General features: G+C 40.2%; 1 protein-coding gene across 1 annotated transcript in view; it reads left to right on the top strand.

Annotated features, from left to right (window-relative positions):
- The window catches only part of cstf3 (cleavage stimulation factor, 3' pre-RNA, subunit 3), a 128,199-nt gene that overhangs the window by 73,413 nt on the left and 32,148 nt on the right, over positions 1–22,638 (top strand). The window contains exons 4-8 of the mRNA XM_070899557.1: positions 16,960–16,992; positions 18,382–18,479; positions 18,624–18,690; positions 18,799–18,833; positions 18,954–19,080. Coding sequence (XP_070755658.1) covers positions 16,960–16,992; positions 18,382–18,479; positions 18,624–18,690; positions 18,799–18,833; positions 18,954–19,080 — 360 coding nt within the window. The remainder of the gene's footprint in view (positions 1–16,959; positions 16,993–18,381; positions 18,480–18,623; positions 18,691–18,798; positions 18,834–18,953; positions 19,081–22,638) is intronic.

Genomic DNA, 22,638 nt, shown 5'->3' with positions numbered 1-22,638 from the left:
AGCGGATGTGTATATATATATATATAGTATATACGGAATGTGTGTGTGTTAGTATATATACGTATGTATGGTGTATATATATATATATATACGGATGTGTGTGTATATATATATATATACGGATGTGTGTGTATATATATATATACGGATGTGCATATATACATATATACGGACGTGCATATATACATATATACAGATGTATATATATATATATATATATACGGATGTGTATATATATATATATATATATATATACGGATGTGTATATATATATATACGGATGTGTATATATATATATATACGGATGTATAAATATATATATATATATACACGGATGTGAATATATACACACACGGATGTGTATATATATATGGACGGATGTGTATATATATATATACGGATGTATGTATATATATATATATATACGGATGTATGTATATATATATATACGGATGTGTATATATATATATATATACGGATGTGTATATGGATGTGTATATATATATATATATATACGGATGTGTGTATATTTATATATATATATACGGATGTGTGTATATATATATATATATATATACGGATGTGTGTATATATATATATATACGGATGTGTGTATATATATATATACGGATGTGTGTGTATATATATATATACACACGGATGTATATATATACGGTATATATACACGCGGATGTATATATATGCGGATGTATATATATACGGTATATATATATGCGATATACGGATGTATATATATACGGATGTATATATATATATAGATAGATACGGATGTATATATATATATATATAAAACGGATGTATATATGTATATATATATATATACGGATGTATATATGTATATATATATATACGGATGTGTATATGTATATATATACGGATGTGTATATGTATATATATACGGAAGTGGATATATATATATATACGGATACGGATATATATATATATATATATATACGGATGTGTATGTATATATACGGATGTGTATATATATATATATATATATACGGATGTATATTACGGATGTGTATATATATATATATATATATACGGATGTGTGTATGTATATATATATATACGGATGTGTATATATATATATACACGGATGTGTATATATATATATATATATATATACGGATGTGTATATACGGATGTGTATTTACGGATGTGTATATATATATACGGCTGTGTATATATATATATATATACACGGATGTGAATATATATATACACACGGATGTATGTATATATATATATATATATATACGGATGTATGTATATATACGGATGTATATATATATATACGGATGTGTATATATTTACGGATGTATGTGTATATATACGGATGTATATATATAAAAATATACGGATGGGTGTATGTGTATATATATATACGGATGTGTATATGTATATATATATATACGGATGTGTATATACGGATGTGTGTATATACGGATGTGTATATATATGGATGTATATATATATATATACGGATGTATATATATATATACGGATGTATATATATGGATGTGTATATATATATATACGGATGTGTGTATATATATATATATATACGGATGTGTGTCTATATATATATATATACACGGATGTGTATATATACGGTATATATACACGCGGATGTATATATATGCGGATGTATATATATACGGTATATATATATGCGATATATGGATGTATATATATACGGATGTATATACATATACGGTATATATATACGGATGTATATATATATGGTGTGTGTATATACGGATGTATATATATATATAGATACGGATGTGTGTGTATATATATATATAACGGATGTGTATATGTATATATATATATATATATACGGGTGTGGATATATATATATATATAACGGATGTGTATATGTATATATATATATATACGGGTGTGGATATATATATACATATATATACGGATGTGGATATATATATATATATATATACGGATACGGATATATATATATATATATATATACGGATGTGTATATATATTATAGACGGATGTATATATATATATAGACGGATGTGTATATATATATATACGGATGTATATGCGGATGTATATATATATATACGGTATTATATAGATACGGATGTATATATTTATATAAAACGGATGTATATATATATATGCACATAGATGTATATATATATGGATGTGTATATATATACGGATGTATATATATGCGGTGTATATATATACGGATGTGTATATATACGATGTATATATACACGGATGTATATATAATATACGGTGTGTATATATATGCGGATGTATATATATACGGTCTATATATACGGATGTATATATACGGATGTGTATATATATAGATAGATACGGATGTATATATATATAGATACGGATTTGTATATATATATATAAAGGATGTGTATATGTATATATATATATATATACGGATGTGGATATATATATATATACGGATGTGGATATATATATATATACGGATGTGGATATATATATATACAGATGTGGATATATATATATATACGGATGTATATATATATACGGATGTGTATATATATATATGTGTGTGTATGTATATGTATATGTATGTATATGTATGTATATGTGTATGTATATACGTGTGTATGTATGTGTGTATGTATATATACGTGTGTGTGTATGTATATATATATATATACGTGCATATGTATATGTGTTTGTATATATATACACGCGTGTATGTATATGTGTATCTATATATATACACGTGTGTATGTATATGTGTATGTATATACACACACGTGTGTATGTGTATGTATATATACACGTGTGTATGTATATGTGTATGTATATATACACGCGTGTATGTGTATGTATATATATATACACGTGTGTGTACGTGTATGTATATATATACACACACGTGTGTGTGCGTGTATGTATATATATATATATATATATATACACGTGTATGTGTGTATATATATACGTGTGTGTATGTATATATACAAGTGTGTACGTGTGGGTGTGTATGTATGTATATATACACTTGTGTATGTACATATATATACACACGTGTGTATGTATGTGTATGTTTATATATACACACGTGTGTATGTATGTGTATGTATATATATACACGTGTGTGTGTATGTGTATATATATATACACACGTGTGTATGTATATATATATATATATATACGTGTGTATGTATATATATATATATATATATACGTGTGTATGTATATGTATATATATACACGTGTGTATGTATATATATATATATATATATACACGTGTGTATGTTTATGTGTACTTTTATATATACACGTGTGTATGTTTGTGTATTTTTATATATACACGTGTGTATGTTTATGTGTATGTGTATATATATACACACACGTGTGTATGTTTATGTGTGCGTGTATATTTGCGTGTATATATATACACACGTTTGTGTATATATGTGTGTATACATATACATGTATATCTACGTGCGTGTATATATGTGTGTCTACATGTATATATACGTGCGTGTGTATATATGTGTGTGTATATATATATATACGTGCGTGTATATATGTGTGTATATATATGTGTGTGTGTGTATATATATATATACGTGTGTGTATATGTGTGTGTATGGTATATCTATATATATATATATACATGTGTGTATCTATATATATATGTATGTGTGTGTGTATATATACGTGTGTGTATATATGTGTGTGTGTATATATACGTGTGTGTATATATATGTGTGTGTATATATGTGTGTGTGTGTGTATATATATGTGTATATCTGTATATGTATATGCATATATATATATATATATATATATATTTACCTGTATAGGTTTGTGTATATATGTGTGTGTGTGTAATATATAATACACATACATACATACATATAATATCTGATTTCTTGTGGCATTGCTTAGGGACAGTCTAGGACCTGCAGTACAGTTATAGATTCACAGAAAGATGGTGGCCATTTGGCCCATTGTGCCTGTGCTGGCTCCTCAAAACAACTACCCGCTCCCTCCCTTCTCTTTCACGTATTTATCCAATTCCCTTTTGATAGTGCATTGCATTCCAGATCACAACAACTCGCCGCGCCAAAATAATCGCTCCTTGTGTCACCTCTAGTTCCTCCGCCAACCACCCTAAATCTGCGTCCTCTGGTTACTGTGCCCTCCACCACTGGAAGAAGTTTCTCCCTATCTACCCCACTAAACCCTCTCCCCCCCCAATCAAATCTTCCCTCAACTCGCTCAAAGGAGAATAACTCCAGTCTCTCCACGTAACTGAAGTCTTTCATCCCTGGTACCATTCCAACAAATCTCCTCTGCACCCTCTCCAAAGGCCCTGACATCCTTCCCAAAGCACAGCGCCCAGAACCTGCCACAACACTCCAGCTGGGATCCAGTCAGCTTTGCATAATGGTTTAGCATAACCTCATTGCTTCTGCACTCCATGCCTCAACTTATAAAGCCAAGGATCCCGCATGCACTTCTAACAGCCTTGTCATGCCACCTTCAAAGACCTGTGTACGTACATTCCCAGGTTTCTCTGTTCCCGCAAAACCACATCATTTGTCCATATTTCCTCTCCTCTTGGTTCCACCAAAATGAATCACCCCACACCTCTCTGCTGCAACTCCCAAGTTTCCACCCACCCGACCAGCCTGTCCGTCCTCCTGAAGTCCGTTACCATACTCCTCGTTCTTCAAATTCTGAAATCATGCCCTGTATACCCAAGTCCAGATCATTAGCACGTATCAAAAAGAGTAGTGGTTCTAACGCCGACCCCTTGGGGACACCACTGCACCTCACCCCTCCAGTGTGAAAAACAGCCATTCACCACTACTCACCGTTCTCTGTCCCCAGCTGATCTTGTATCCACACAGCCCCTGCTCCCACCCACCCCACCCCCTCCAATCCCACGGGCCACAACTTTAGCAACAAGCCTACCATGCCGCACGTTATTTTTAGTTGTGATATTTAGCTGCTAAAATAGGACTGTGTTTATCCTGGCCCTTTAAGGTCACTGCTCAGCTACTTCCTATGTGGAGGTGATCTAAATTGATACATTCTGAGGCCAGTTAGTGGCTAACTGTTGGGATGGTTTTGTAGGTGGCAAATATTTGTAAATCAATAGTTCCAGTTCTTGGCCAGAAGCTAAATATTAATATCATTTATACAACGTGTTGCACGAGCACTGGACGTCTCAAAGTACTTTACAGCCAATTAAGTACTTTTGGAGTGCAGTCACTGTTGTAATGTGGGAAACGCGGCAGCCAACTTGCGCACAGCAAGCTCTCACAAACATCAATGTGATAATGACCAGATAACCTGTTTATTTGTTGATTGAGGGATAAATATTAGCCAAGACACCGGGGATAACCTTCTTCCAAAAAGTGCCATGGGATCCTGAGAGGGCAGACGGGGCCTCGGTTTAATGTCTCATCCGAAAGACGCTACCTCCAACAGTGCAGCACTCCTTCAGCACTGCACTGGAGTGTCAGCCAGGATTTATGTGCTCAAGTTCCTGAAGTGGGACTTGAACCCACAACCTTCTGACTCAAGCGAGTGTGCTACCCACCGAGCCACAGCTGACATAAGCAAGAAATTACTTTGGGCTTTTTTAGTAAACCTTTGACACTTGGCTGTAAATGATTTGGAAAGCAGTGACAGGATCGGTCCAAGTCAACATGGATTTATGAAAGAGAAATTATGCTTGACAAATCTTCTGGAATCTTTTGAGGATGTAACTAGTAGAGTGGACAAGGGAGAACCAGTGGATGTGGTGTATTGGACTTTCAAAAGGCTTTTCACAAGGTCCTACACAAGAGATTGGTGTGCAAAATTAAAGCACATGGTACTGAACGTAATGCACTGACGTGGATAGAGAACTGGTTGGCAGACAGGAAGCAGAGAGTCGGGATAAACGGGTCCTTTTCAGAATGGCAGGCAGTGACTAGTGGGGTGCCGCAGGGCTCAGTGCTGGGACCCCAGCTATTTACAATATACATTAATGATTTGAATGAAGGAATTGAGTGTAATATCTCCAAGTTTGCAGATGACACTAAACTGGGTGGCAGTGTGAGCTGTGAGGAGGACGCTAAGAGGCTGCAGGGTGACTTGGACAGGTTAGGTGAGTGGGCAAATGCATGGCAGATGCAGTATAATGTGGATAAATGTGAGGTTATCCACTTTGGGGGCAAAAACACGAAGGCAGAATATTATCTAAATGGCGGCATATTAGGAAAAGGGGAGTTGCAATGAGACCTGGGTGTCATTGTACATCAGTCATTGAAAGTTGGCATGCAGGTACAGCAGGCGGTGAAGGCGGCAAATAGTATGTTGGCCTTCATAGCTAGGGATTTTGAGTATAGGAGCAGGGAGGTCTTACTGCAGTTGTACAGGGCCTTGGTGAGGCCTCACCTGGAATATTGTGTTCAGTTTTGGTCTCCTAATCTGAGGAAGGACGTTCTTGCTATTGAGGGAGTGCAGCGAAGGTTTACCAAACTGATTCCCGGGATGGCTGGACTGACATGAGGAGAGACTGGATCGACAGGGCCTTTATTTACTGGAGTTTAGAAGGATGAGAGGGGATCTCGTAGAAACATAAAATTCTGACGGGAGTGGACAAGTTAGATGCAGGAAGAATGTTCCTGATGTTGGGAAAGTCCAGAACCAGGGACACAGTCTTAAGGATATAAGGGGTAAGCCATTTAGGACTGAGATGAGGAGAAACTTCTTCATTCAGAGAGTTGTTAACCTGTGGAATTCCCTACCGCAGAGACTTGTTGATGCCAGTTCATTGGATATATTCAAGAGGAAGTTAGATATGACCCTTACGGCTAAAGGGATCAAGGGGTATGAAGAGAAAGCAGGAAAGAGGTACTGAGGTGATCAGCCATGATCTTATTGAATGGTGGTGCAGGCTCGAAGGGCCGAATGGCCTACTCCTGCACCTATTTTCTATGTAAAGCGCTTTGGGACGTCCGGTGGCCGTGAAAGGTGCTATATAAATGCAAGTCTTTTCTTTCTTTATAAATCTTTAATTATGTCCCAACATTAATACAATTCTCTCAAGTTTCCATATGCTTCTCCCAAAGGGACATGGCTGACATTGGAAACTTACTCCGTTGAGAATTGGTGACAATAGCTGATACATTACTAATCAAGTCCTTTTAAAATAAAATGTTTAAACTGCAGGAAAGCTCTTCCAGTCCCACATTGTAATGACCTGTGTCACTAAAATTATTTGACTTGATAAAGAATTTCTGTCACGAAAAGACAACGAAATAAGTTGCTGTAGAATCTTGGGGGGAGGGGCAGGGGACAACCATAGAGAAAGAAATATCGCCATTATTCACTTCTTGCTCTCATTCTCACGAGGCAGTTGCTTATTGTCCAAACATCAGCAGAAGACTTAGTACCAGCAAGGATCCTATCCGAGTGCAGAGCAATGCTTTCATAGCTGCCGGCCAGACGTTGGCTTCCAGCCCAAGCATCCATGCGAGATGGATGGAGATTGCTGCCTCAGTTCTCATAAATCTCACCAATGCTCATTGAGTACAAAACACCCCGCTATTCTGAGTGCCGGTTCACCAATGACTGCTTCACAAGAATGTAAAGTGCTTCACTGAGGCCATAGGCTTTAACTGATGGGGACGGTTAGGTGTACACATGATTTTCACTGCAACACCCTTTCTTGGTAGCAGGATTGGTGTGTTGGACAATTACTTGGCAGTAAGGTTGACGGGTTGGACAACATGGCTTCCTTCGGCTGTTATACACCTTGAGGGCAAAAGTGGAAAGAAAGCTTAATTCTGTGGTTACCTGCAGGGGAGGGAGCGTGCAGTACTCATGGGATGCAAGATGGGTTGGGGATGCTACTCACGTGTTCATTTCAGAGTCTTGATTCACTTGTTGCAAGGTTCACTGCATCAAAAGATTCCAGGTTTCCCAGCACCTTTTTGGAATAAACCCGAGCCAGGTTGCCAGTCTACCTACTTGGCCAGGATAGTTAGTATCTATTTGAAGGACTTTTCCAGTAATTCTTTAGTGCAGTCACTGATACTCGGATCAATATGCACCATGATAGGAAAGACACAGCAGCAATATCGACTCTCTATAGCCAGGTAGCTACATATGAGCGTACAATTGTGCATCATAGAATCCGAGAAATTTACAACACAGAAGGAGGCCATTCAGCCCATCATGACTGCCAGCCAAAAAAGAGCTCTCTAACCTAATGCCACTTTCCAGCTCTTGGTCCGTAGCCCTGTAGCTTACAGTATTTCAGATACATATCCAAGTACTTTTTAAATTGATGAGCGTTTCCACCTCAACCACCCTTTCAGGCAGTGAGTTCCAGACCCTCACCACCCTCTGGGTGAAAACATTTCTCTCCAAGTCCCCTCTAAACCTTCTACCAATTACTTTAAATCTATGCACCCTGGTTATCTGCTAAGGGAAATAGGTCCTTCCTATCCACTCTATCTCGGCCCCTCATAATTTTATACACCTCAATTAAGTCTCCCCTCAGCCTCCTTTGTCCCACAGAAAACAACCCCAGCTTATACAATCTTTCTTCATAGCTAAAATTCTCCAGTCCTGGCAACATCCTCGTAATTCTTCTCTGTATCTTCTCTAATGCAATCACATCTTTCATGTAATGTATCTGATAAAGGTAAATTCAAGAGAGGCAGTTTGGCCAATCATGACTTAAATGACTAGCGTAATGAACCACAGTTGTAATAGATTTGTGTTGACAAATATGGGAACCTGAACTGGTGACCTTTCATAGATAGGCTTGTGTGCCACGAGTTTTTTACTCAATGCCGCAAGGCTCCATTCAGCAGGAGCTTTGTTGTTAAAAAACTGTAAGTGAATAAATGGACTGGAGGAGCTGCTCAGATAGTATTAGAGTTAATGGACTATGGAAGCTTGTTCTGTGAGTAGCTAACTCAGACTTCAGTCACAAACCTTTTCATGGGTCTGACTCAGCACACCACACATTTTATCACTTAAAGAAAGATCCGCAAGACAGCCAAGATTGAGGGAAAGTCTAAAGTGAACAGAAGGGTACATTTTGCAGTTATGCTCCTAGTTTGCTCAACAAGCAGATCAGAGAATTAGGCACAAATGTCATTGTACCCAAAATAATAGTACCTCCGATGTTCCAGTCATTAAAATAATGAGCATGCACCCTTTGACAATGCGTTGGCGTTACCTTACTGGTGAAGCACATTCCACAAACCAAAGGAACTGGTATGATGGAATGGCCTTTGAACTAACTAGTCTCATTAGTTCCCAATTGGGTGACAAAGAGAATCATGGACAGTAGCAGAATCTTAACTGAGCATTTAACAAGCTGTCCCTCATTTATATTTCATATTGTCATTAAATGAAATCGCTACTTTAGGCTTTCTTCACTTCATGCAATCTAACTGGCACGGCCAAAAGAACTGAAGGTGTAGCAGTGGGATCCAGACTCATGCCTGTGATTACCCACATACTGAGATACCAGTCTCCGGTAGTGTCTAGTGGAGACCAGTGCTTGTACACTGGGAGGAAGGTAGGAAAATTATCCCTCGGCCTCCTGGTGACCGGTTTCTGCATTAGCAGAATCCCTGGAGCATGTTGCTTGGTCACGTCACAGATGATTCTGGGTATGAGAGAAAAATCCTTATTCTAAGAAAATATATTCTTATTCTCACAAAAAAGGGAATCAACCTTAAGATTAATGAATGCAAAATATTTTAAGGCAATGGGCATTTCTTGTACGATTACCTAATTTGTTGAGGCAGAGACATTGGCACTGCCTATGAGTTATGTGCAGAAAGCTCACTATATTGCATAGATTTGTGATCACTGTCTTGCTAAAATAAAGCTCCTGTACAGCAAACAATTCCATCCTTTGCTACATACCCTTTGCCAGCTCATCAGACTAATTAATATGTCTGCCTAATGTCAGATAAACTTTGCAAATTCAATTGTGATTCCAATAACTTACATCCATTTGGGTGAGATATAAGACTTCTATCAATAAATAGCTGGCACTTATAATACATTTTTAACATATTAAAAATCCCACAGAGGAACCAAATACATAGTTAATTTTCATCAAAAAAAGAACCACCATTGGACATCAGAGATGACCAAAGATGTGAACAAAGATAGATTTGGAGAGGCTTTTAAAAAGGACAGAAGTAGCTAATTGGAAGCGTTTGTGTAGAGAGTTCCAGAGAGTAGGGCCAAGATGGCTGAAGGCTTTACAACTAACATATAACCCTTTATGGAGTTTGAATTCTGTACATTGTAAATCTCACCGTCTAAAATTGTTGTGATTCTGAACTAATAGCAACTCACTGTCTGCAGTCTAAATGCCAGTGCGTAGGCATTAGTTGCATTTTTAATACCCGTCAGAATGTATCCTTGGCGTTAGTTAGGATTAATCAGAGGATTTCCAGTCGGGTGCATTACACTATATAATGTACATCATATTCTGCTGCTAATGTGCGTGTTAGCATGTAAGTAATTGATGAATTATGTAATTGGTTGATGCACAGTAGATAAATTCTCAATCAGTATTATGCCTCCTCCCCTTGCCCAAAATTTGAAAGAAAATAATATCCACATGTTTGCAATTTTTTTCCCTTGGTCACTTTAATCAATGGGTTATTTAAATTTTGTTCAAGGCTATTTGTGAAACTGCAAGGTAAATTGTACAACTTGTGGTTTGAGTTGTTTTATGATCAAGGATAAGTATTGGTTAAGAGTGAACTAAATGCTGTGGGCCACCCCGACCTGCGAGAGAACACCACCGCAGGTCGGGAGTATAAGAGCTGGAGCATGCCACTACAGCTTCCAGCGCGAGCCGACACAAATTTGCGAGGGTTTTGAGGTCGGTGACTGGGTGACGTCATCAGGACCCAGGTTGCCATTTGGAGCGTGGGCAGGAGCATCGGCGGGGTCCTGGTACAGCGGAGGAGCAGGATGGTCGTGGCGGACTTGCAACAAGTGATCGGGGCGGAGGAGTGATGAGGGATTGTAGCTGAGGTTTGGTGGGTGATCGTGGCGAAGGAGCAGCGAGAGTTCGTGGCGGAGGTGCGGCGAATGAAGGTACAGGGCCTAGAAGAGCTGAGGGCCCAGGGGCAGCACGGGCCTGCCCACACTGCGATATGTGTGTACTAGGTCCGTGAAGCAGAGCAGATCTCCAGTCGTCCTGGTTAACTCTTGCCACTGGATAAAGGCCTAGCTCTGTCAAGCCCGTGTGGTGGCTAATGTTCAATGGTCACCGCACGTTAAAAAAATCCATGCACAGGCATCTTCCACTCTTCAATTGGAGTTCAGGACTGGAACATCGGGTCCTTCATTGAAATATCTGTTAGCTTGTGGAAGCAAGTCATCGTCGTTCGAGGGACTGCCTATGATGATGAGTGTATCCCTTAAGGCCACAAAGTGTAATTCCTGTACATCCTGGATAAATTAGAAGCTAATTGTACTTGGGGAAAATCCTCGGGTCAGTTAGAGATTGTACTGACATTTTCTTCATTTTTCTTTGTGTGGCTGCTGTCGAAAGCATTTTCTGTTGGTCGGCAAATCATTGGCTTTCTGCGGTCCTTTGTGGTTTTTTAAAGTATGACAGAATTGTGCATGTGTGACAGTGTGACACCTGATCATATATATATTTAAATTTGAGGCTATGTGCACTTCTATTATAAATTCCTGTGCCCATATTTATCATGGAAACTGCCAATGTAAACTTGTCATGGTGTAATTACACCCTCTTGCCTGTGGTGGCAGTGTAGCATCTCCAAGTTTATGTCTCCCAGCTCCTCAGCCGATAATGCAGATTAACTTCTATGCTCCAAGCAATTCTGCCTCTGCTTAATTATGAATAATATAATGGACCGAATGTATCACTTTAAAATGGTAAATGAATTACATCTGAATGCCCAGGTCTAATTATGTCAGCCCTCTAACCCCACCTCACCTAAAGACTACACTTGGTATTCATTCCCCATGTCCAATGCCATTGGAGATCAACTCGTACATAAAAATAGATATATTTGTGCATGAAATAAAAAACTTTCATTCATATACGGTCTTTCACGACCACTGGACGTCACAACACGCTTTACAGCCAATGAAGTACTTTTGTATTGTAGGAAATGTGGCAGCCAATTTGCGCACAGCAAGGTTCCACAAATAGGAATGTGACAATGACCTGATCTGTTATTTAGTGCTGTTGGTTAAGGGATAAATATTGGCCAGGACACCAGGATAACTCCCCTGTTCTTCTTCGAAATAGTGCCGTGGAATCTTTTACATCCACCTGAGAGAGCAGACGTTGCCTCGGTTTAACGTCCCATCTGAAAGACGGCAGCTCCGACAGTTCAGCACTGGAGTGTCAGCCTAGATTTTGTGCTCGGGTCTGGAGTGGGACTTAAACCCACAACCTTCTGACTGGAGGCGAGAGTGCTACCTACTGAGCCACAGCTGACACTAAATAACTAGGCCAGCTATCTGCATAAAAGTTGTTGTAGGTTCGAAGAATTAGTGAGCTTCAGCCAAGGACACAGATTTGTCATTGCCATGAATTCTAAAATCCAGAAGTAGTGTTAAGTCTAAATTTTCCTTTGCTCGCCAAAGTAGTGCAAATCTTTCACCGAGTCTATTTGTCTTGTCTCGTCAGGGCTGCCAGATACCACAGTGGCTTTGGAGTCTAGAACTAGGGGTCACAGTCTCAGAATAAGGAGTCGGCCATTTAGGACTGAGATGAGGAGAAATTTCTTCACTCAGAGAGTTGTGAATCTTTGGAATTTTCTACGCCAGAGGGGTCTGGATGCTCAGTTGTTGAGTATATTCAAGACAAAGATTGATAGATTTTTGGATACTAAGGGATATGGGATAATGTGTGAAGGTGGAGTTGAGCTCAAAGATCAGCCATGATCTTATTGAATAGCGGAGTAGACTCGAATGGCCTACTCCTGCTCCTATTTCTTATATAAAAGCAAACTTAAAACTTGGCTTTTCTCACTGCCAATCAGCCCTAGAGCCCCATGAGTCCTAGCTGGAAGCAGTGGGCTGTGCGTTGTCCAGAATGATGCTCCTTTTCTGATACAAATTGACTAAAAATAATTAATTAGCTATTAGAAAACTGAAAAGGCTAGTAGTTGTTGTTTTAGTAATGCCGTAGGCAAAATGCATTTGAGATGTTTGAGGTTTCATTCTCCCCTCCCTATCTCTGTAATCTCCTCCAGCCCCACAACCCCCCCGAGATGTCTGCGCTCCTCTAATTCTGCCCTCTTGAGCATCCCTGATTATAATTGCTCAACCATTGGTGGTCGTGCCTTCTGTTGCCTGGGCCTCAAGCTCTCAAACTCTCTGCCTAAACCTCTCCGGCTCTCTACCTCCCTATCCTCCTTCAAGGCGCTCCTTAGAACATACCTCTTTGACCAAGCTCCTGTGCTAATTTAGAAACATAGAAAATAGGTGCAGGAGCAGGCCATTCAGCCCTTCTAGCCTGCACCACCAATCAATGAGTTCATGGCTGAACATGAAACTTCAGTACCCCCTTCCTGCTTTCTCGCCATACCCCTTGATCCCCCGAGTAGTAAGGACTTCATCTAACTCCCTTTTGAATATATTTAGTGAATTGGCCTCAACTACTTTCTGTGGTAGAGAATTCCACAGGTTCACCACTCTCTGGGTGAAGAAGTTTCTCCTCATCTCGGTCCTAAATGGCTTACCCCTTATCCTTAGACTGTGACCACTGGTTCTGGACTTCCCCAACATTGGGAACATTCTTCCTGCATCTAACCTGTCTAAACCCGTCAGAATTTTAAACATTTCTATGAGGTCCCCTCTCATTCTTCTGAACTCCAGTGAATACAAGCCCAGTTGATCCAGTCTTTCTTGATAGGTCAGTCCCACCATCCCGGAAATCAGTCTGGTGAATCTTCGCTGCACTCCCTCAATAGCAAAAATGTCCTTCCTCAAGTTAGGAGACCAAAACTGTACACAATACTCCAGGTGTGGCCTCACCAAGGTCCTGTACAACTGTAGCAACACCTCCCTGCCCCTGTACTCAAATCCCCTCGCTATGAAGGCCAACATGCCATTTGCTTTCTTAACCGCCTGCTGTACCTGCATGCCAACCTTCAATGACTGAAGTACCATGACACCCAGGTCTCGTTGCACCTTCCCTTTTCCTAATCTGTCACCATTCATAATAGATAATAGTCTGTCTCTCTGTTTTTACCACCAAAGTGGATAACCTCACATTTATCCACATTATACTTCATCTGCCATTCATTTGCCCACTCACCTAACCTATCCAAGTCACTCTGCAGCCTCATAGCATCCTCCTCGCAGCTCACACTGCCACCCAACTTAGTGTCATCCGCAAATTTGGAGATACTACATTTAATCCCCTCGTCTAAATCATTAATGTACAATGTAAACAGCTGGGGCCCCAGCACAGAACCTTGCGATACCCCACTAGTCACTGCCTGCCATTCTGAAAAGTACCCATTTACTCCTACTCTTTGCTTCCTGTCTGACAACACGTCAGCACACTACCCCCAATCCCATGTGCTTTAACTTTGCACATTAATCTCTTGTGTGGGACCTTGTCGAAAGCCTTCTGAAAGTCCAAATATACCACATCAACTGGTTCTCCTTTGTCCACTTTACTGGAAACATCCTCAAAAAATTCCAGAAGATTTGTCAAGCATGATTTCCCTTTCACAAATCCATGCTGACTTGGACCTATCATGTCACCATTTTCCAAATGCGCTGCTATGACATCCTTAATAATTGATTCCATCATTTTACTCACTACTGAGGTCAGGCTGACCGGTCTATAATTCCCTGTTTTCTCTCTCCCTCCTTTTTTAAAAAGTGGGGTTACATTGGCTACCCTCCACTCGATAGGAACTGATCCAGAGTCAATGGAATGTTGGAAAATGACTGTCAATGCATCCGCTATTTCCAAGGCCACCTCCTTAAGTACTCTGGGATGCAGTCCATCAGGCCCTGGGGATTTATCGGCCTTCAATCCCATCAATTACCCCAACACAATTTCCCGACTAATAAAGATTTCCCTCAGTTCCTCCTCCTTACTAGACCCTCTGACCCCTTTTATATCTGGAAGGTTGTTTGTGTCCTCCTTAGTGAATACCGAACCAAAGTACTTGTTCAATTGGTCTGCCATTTCTTTGTTCCCCGTTATGACTTCCCCTGATTCTGACTGCAGGGGACCTACGTTTGTCTTTACTAACCTTTTTACTTGTGCAGCTCGGTGTCAAATGTTTTATCTCATATTACTGGGACATTAAAAGTGCTATATAAATACAAGTTATATTTAGATTTTTGACCATCCCCAGGAATATGTTTAAATCTGCACAAAAGCCTTTTGGTTAAAAGCCCAGTCAGCAACTGGGAACCCTGCGCCTTCTTGAAATTCCATATCATTGTTGGCTGCAGGGCAGCTTTTTTGTTGATGTTTATGATGTTAAACTTTTATCTGTTTGTATACCCCTTCACTTCTCATCGCTTCCAAAGAGGGAAGTTTTAAAAAAATGTATTCATGGGATGTGAGCATTGCTGGCAAGGCCAGCATTTATTGCTTGTCCCTTGAGAAGTTGGTGATGAATCACCTTCTTGAATGCAACTGAGTGGGACAGGGCAGTTAAGAGTCAACCACATTGCTGAGGGTCTGGAGTCACATATAGGCCAGATTTCCCTCCCTGAAGGACATTAGTGACCCAGATAGGTTTTTATGGCAATCTGGTCACCATTACTGATACTAGCATTTTGTTCCAGATTTATTTAAGTTAGTCAAGTCAATCGGACTTAACTTTTATTTTAAAAATGGGAACCTTCAAAAGTTGTTGGAAATATTAAAAATGCTCAGCTTTTTTGAGCTTGGATGAGATGGGAGGAGCCAACAGGAATTGTGGCTTGTTCCCTCACTTCACGTTGGGAGAGATCTAATCTCGATGTGCAGTGTGCAATAAAACTGATGGGTCAAGGTGTGCGATCTTGCTGCAGGTGAGAATTGCCTTATTTTGCAGTATTTATATACAGAACTCTATCCAACTGCAGCTGCAGAAATATGAAGTCTCATTTTATCTTTGAAAACTGGGATTTGTAGCTAAAATTCTCTTATTTTGTGCCCTGTTGGAATCTTGAAGATCAGCTTGTCATCTGGTTAAAATCGAGCTGATCTCACTGCCGTGTTTGCATTGGGAACTGTAAATGCTGGCATGGACTGGTTGGACCGAATGGCCCTGTTTCTGGGTCATATATCCAATGTAATGGATGGGGTAGGAAGTGTACTTTCATCTGGTGCGAACTTCATGACGTTTATTAGAACATATTAGTAGCGAAAGTGAATTGATGAAATATATTATAGTATAGACATTAAAATTGTTTTTCAGTATGCGTGCCTCTAAATATAAATAATTGTTATATTTCAATCTGAAGCAATATTGCGAGTCTTTCTATCTCTACTTTCTTTTTCTGTCTCTCTATATTTTTCTATCTCTTTCTGTCCTTCAATCTCTCTTTCTATTTCTTCTTTCGTTTTATCTTGTTCTTTCTCTCTTTATACTGTACAATTTTCATAATTTGTTGAAAGTATTTGGGGGAATAAACAAATCAGTAATCTTTCCTTTCTTATGAATAATGACAATAAATGGCTCACTTTCACTGTCAATTAAAGATAATCTGAATCAGTCACACAGATGTATATCCTTTATAATGTTCTTTTCGATGTCAGAATTTCACTGAGAGAAGTTTTCCTGTATGAGGTTTTTGTAACGATAGCAGCACTGGAACTGTCTACTCCGCTTGCTTATGACTGGGTTTCTCTGTACTTGTATAAGACTAAATGATTGACTCTCTATTTTATTGCTGCAGATAAAAGCCAAAAACTACGACAAAGTTGAAAAGGTAAACCTGTTTGATTTTTAATCACGTATCTCGCTGGTGATGGGAGAACCTTCTATTGTGGCTAGGCTGACAGTGAACCCTAACTCATTAGCCTGATAACTTTAAAAGTTTTCACAAGTCTTGATGAACAGCACCACGTATTGGAATGTTGATTTTATTTTTTAAACGTTGTGTGAACCAGCCCTTTAATGTTTTACACAGACTCCACTCGTCACAGGCTAGGTTGGTTATTACGTGCAGTTAGTAACTCAGCAGCCCTCCACCACCGCCAAAAGCATGAGGCTAAACTAGCAACTTGTCTACAATGCTGAGCATTGGTATTGATGCAAGATAAATGTTCTCGAGTTCTAAACATTTGGAACAGTGGGTTCTTGTAATATATGAGGGCATTTGCATATCGATCTCTACATCTCCTGACACGTCCACATTTTCCAAATTTCCAAAGGGTATTTTGCCGTGTTAAAGAGGAATAGTTTTGGTTATTTTTTTTTTTTAAAGAGAAATTGTTATCGTAGGATGGTTTGGCAGAGCAGCATATCAGCCGACTATCATTGAAAGGAAGGAGTTGGTTGCAAGTTAATCCATGAAAGATTTCTCATTCACAGTACTTGGTCTCAGCCCATGCCATCTGGTCGAAGTGTCAAGCGAGAGTCTCGCAAGGCATTTCCCGGGATGGAGGGCGGGTTAAATGCAGCATGTTGAAACAAATAACAGTTCATTCAGTGGTGCATTTTAGAAGCACCATGAATCAGGTCTCTTCTCTTGAAAAGAGAATGCTGAGGGGTGGCCTAATAGAGATCTTTAAAATTATGAAAGGTTTTGATAAGAGTAGACACAGAGAGAATTTCCACTTGTAACGAAGAGCAAAACTGGAGGCCATCAATAGAAGATAGTCACCAAGAAATCAAATAGGGAATTGAGAAGAAACTTCTTTACCCAGAGAGTGGTGAGAATGTGAAACTCGCGATCACAGGGAGTGATTGAAGCCAATAGTATAGATGCATTTAAGGGGAGACTAGATAAGCATCTGAGGGAGAAAGGAATAGAGGGCTATGTGGATAGAGTTAGATGAGGAAGGACGAGTGGAGCATAAACACTGCATGGACTTGTTGGGTCGAATGGCCTGTTTCTGTGCTGTATATCCTATATAATTCGACGAATCAAGTGCACAGACCTATGCTCCTTATTTTACAGTCCATTCTCCAGCGGAGTCAGGCTCCTAGCCAGGAACCTTGCCAAATTTACCCTGCTGGTGGAGACCTGGCAACACTTCCTCTTGGCCCTGGAATGATTTATGGTGCAGAAGGACCCAAAGAATGGGAAGAAATAAGAATTTTTTTTTAAGTTTATTATTCAGAAATGACATTTTTTGCTTTCAATTATTTGCAGTTGTTTCAGCGATGTCTGATGAAGGTTTTGCACATTGATCTATGGAAATGTTATTTGGCCTATGTACGGGAAACTAAAGGCAAACTCCCAAGTTACAAGTAAGGAATGAATAGTTCAAAAACACTAATGAAATGCTGTGACTTTGCTGTCACCCCAGTTTATTTTTGACAATTTTAGATGAAAGTATCAAAGGATGAGACACTCTCTGTCGTTCTGTAACATCTTCATTATTTGCTTTCCAGGGAGAAGATGGCCCAAGCATACGATTTTGCTTTGGATAAAATCGGCATGGAGATTATGTCTTATCAAGTAATTCTTTTCATTTTTCTCGTGAAGCATTTTTTTTAAAAAAAGCTTTTATTTAAAAATGCATTGTGAACTCGAACTGCAACAATTTTAATAATTAATCTTTTACAGATTTGGGTTGATTACATTAACTTTTTGAAAGGAGTGTAAGTATCGTATTTTTTTTTGTCAGTTTATTTGTTTAGCTATTTTATTTTTTTTAGAGCAAAAAATCTAAAACGTGTGCTAATTCTGCTGTACTTACAATCTACTTGTCCCTTTGATAGGGAAGCCGTGGGATCCTATGCAGAGAACCAAAGGATAACAGCAGTTCGTCGGGTGTATCAGCGAGGCTGTGTTAATCCTATGATCAATATTGAACAGTTATGGCGAGATTATAATAAATATGAAGAGGTAAAAACTTTGGACCCAAATATTACTCTACAGTTAAATTTTGAGTTCAGCTGACTGACATTTGCAATTATAGTGCAGAAAACAATGGTTAATATTATTGTTTATTTTTTCCTTGGACCAACTTAATTAATTCCAGTAGTTTGTATTGTACTTGATGTCGGATAAACATAATGCTCTTATACTCCTGGAAGAGTACAGCATTTCCTCAAGTGTAATTTATATTCTGATCTGGCTCAAAACTTGGTAGATTTTTTTTCGGTACTTGGTCTCTCCACTTTCACATTCCACCAATATCAGAGAAGGAGGACAGCACACTCTGCATAATTCTCTACAAGCCGCAAAAATGGCGCTCCATTCAGCCAACATGAGATGTACTCTGCATGGTAGGGAAGAGGGCGAGGGGTAAGGTCTGCCAGCCAATTACATCCTCTTCCTGACCTGAACAGGGGCACTCAAGTGGGCTATAAATTCACTTCATTTGCGCCAGTGCTAACAGGGCGCAAATGAGTTTGCGATCTGGCATGGCGCTGTTAACAAATACCCGCCATATTGGGCGGGAGGTTCTCGGCGGCGCTACGGCTTTGCGCCCCGATCTCCTTACCCTGGAGATTGTGACATTAGCTCCTCAGCCCCGAAATTGTTTTTTGCCGCCTGCAGCAGCGCTGAGCGAAAACACCGGCAGCTGCAGGAGGCGCATTTCGGGCGAGCGGCCGCTACCGGGGCAAAAATTAAAGGCGAGGTGGCCAAGTCAAAAATGTTTTTTAAAGTTCCTTCGTTTTCCCGCTCCTGATCTGGTTTTTTTTCGCGGGGTCCTGGCCGCAATCGCTCAGCCTGACACTTTGCATGAGTGCTGGGCTGATCACGCAGTACTCCCTGCTCCCCTGGTGGTCGTGGTAGGTCCCTTTATCTTGTGCAGAATCGGCAGCGTGAGCCTTTCCCTGTGAGGGAGTGAAGGGCCCCTTGGACACGGCAGCGCTGCACGGCCCAGTTCGGTACTTATTCCGGGGTCGGTAACCCGAATATTTGGAGAGGGACACGACTTCAGCATCTGGCGCTAAGTCTCGCGCCTCCCGACTGCTACCGCCCCCAAACGGGGCAATACTGAATTTTTCCCCGATAGAATCATAGAATAGTACAGCACAGAAGGAAGCCATTTGGCCCATCGAGCCTGCGCCAGCTCTTTCGAAGGGCAATCCAGTTAGTCCCACTCTTTCCCCATACCCCTGCAATTTTTTCTCCTTCAAGTATTTATCCAATTTCCTTTTGAAAGCTACTGTTGACTTTGTCCACCACCCTATCAGGCAGTGCATTCCAAATCCTAACCACTCGTTGTGTAAAAATGTTTTTCCTCCGGTCGCTTCCAGATCTTTTGTCGATCACCTTAAATCTGTGCCCTCTGGTTATCGACCTTTCAGCCATTGGAAACAATTTTCTAAACCCTTCATGATTTTAAACATCGCTACCAAATCTCTTGGCCTTCTCTGCTGCAAGGGGAACAACCCCAGCTTTTCCAGTTTAGCCATCCAGTTGAGAACTGTTGGAACCCATCGGTAGACGATGGTTGCATTTGGATTTCAGTTGGAAACTTAGCTCTCTGTACGGGAGTCGAGTGCTGTACCTACAGAGCTAAGAGACTCCTAACACTGTAGTGTGCCAGAACTGGCTTTGGAATCAATGCTTATGTCAACAACTGCAAAACATTTCTGTACTTTTTTCTCAGCATTGCAAGAATAAGTCATTGAGACTTAAATTTTTCTGTGTGCTGTTATTCAAGAATGAGTAAATACATTTGGATGACATTCCTGTCACTATTTGAACAACCTACGCTTATTTTAAATGGGTCAACAACTTAAAACAGCAAACACAGGAATTTCCTCTGAACATGTCAACTCACTTGTTAAAACTGATGCAGGGATAACTTCAATCTCTGTGCAGTTTGCATACATTTTCCCAATTTCACTATGGATTTGATTTTAGTATCACATTACAACCAGTTATCATGTTGTTAGAGTGCCTTAAACAGACTACTAGTAATTGTTCACTGTAACCTCTTGCAGCCCTACAATCCTCCGAGATCTCTGCGCTCCTCCACTCTGCCCTCTTGAGCACCCCTGATTTTCATCGCTCCACCACTGCTGGCCGTGCCTTCAGCTGTAAGGCCCTAAGCTCTGTAATTCCCTTCATAAACCACTCTGCCTCTCTACCTTTCTTTCTTCCTTGAAGACACTCCTTAAAACCTATCTCTTTGATCAAGCTTTTGGACATCTGCCCTAATATTGCCTTATGTGGCTCGGTGTCAAATTTTGTTTGATAATGTTCCTGTGAAGCGCCTTGGGACGTTTTAACATAGAAACATAGAAAATAAGTGCAGGAGTAGGCCATTCGGCCCTTCGAGCCTGCACCACCATTCAATAAGATCATGGCTGATCATTCACCTCAGTACCCCTTTCCTGCTTTCACTCCGTACCCCTTGATCCCTTTAGCCGTAAGGGCCATATCTAACTCCCTCTTGAATATATCCAATGAACTGGCATCAACAACTCTCTCGGTAGAGAATTCCACAGGTTAACAACTCTCTGAGTGAAGAAGTTTCTCCTCATCTCGGTCCTAAATGGCTTACCCCTCATCCTTAGACTGTGACCCCTGGTTCTGGACTTCCCCAACATCAGGAACATTCTTCCTGCATCTAACCTGTCCAGTCCCATCAGAATTTTATATGTTCTATGAGATCCCCTCTCATTCTTCTAAACTCCAGTGAATACAGGCCCAGTTGATCCAGTCTCTTCTCATATGTCAGTCCCACCATCCCAGGAATCAGTTTGGCGAACCTTCGCTGCACTCCCTCAATAGCAAGAAGTTGCACTTCCTCAGATTAGGAAACCAAAACTGAATACAATATTCCAGGTGAGGCCTCACCAAGGCCCTGTACAACTGCAGTAAGACCTCCCTGCTCCTATACTCAAATCCCCTAGCTATGAAGGCCAACATGCCATTTGCTGCCTTCACTGCCTGCTATACCTGCATACCAACTTTCAATGACTGATGTACCATGACACCCAGATCCCGTTGCACCTTCCCTTTTCCTAATCTGCCGCCATTCAGATAATATTCTGCCTTCGTGTTTTTGCCACCAAAGTGGATAACCTCACATTTATCCACATTATATTGCATCTGCCATGCATTTGCCCACTCACCTAATCTGTCCAAGTCATCCTGCAGTCTCTTAGCATCCTCCTCACAGCTCACACCGCCACCCAGCTTAGTGTCATCTGCAAACTTGGAGATATTACACTCAATTCCTTCATATAAATCATTAATGTATATTGTAAATAGCTGGGGTCCCAGCACTGAGCCCTGCAGCACTAGTCACTGCCTGCCATTCTGAAAAGGACCCGTTTATCCCGACTCTCTCCTTCCTGTCTGCCAGCCAGTTCTCTATCCACATCAATACAATACCCCCCAATACCATGTGCTTTAATTTTGCACACCAATCACTTGTGTGGGACCTTGTCAAAAGCCTTTTGAAAGTCCAAATACACCACATCCACTGGTTCTCCC

This window comes from Pristiophorus japonicus, chromosome 14, assembly GCF_044704955.1.
Source record: "Pristiophorus japonicus isolate sPriJap1 chromosome 14, sPriJap1.hap1, whole genome shotgun sequence".
NCBI classification, from domain to species: Eukaryota; Metazoa; Chordata; class Chondrichthyes; family Pristiophoridae; genus Pristiophorus; species Pristiophorus japonicus.
Note: the sequence above shows the minus strand (reverse complement) of the source record. Positions and strands in the feature narration are given on the sequence as shown.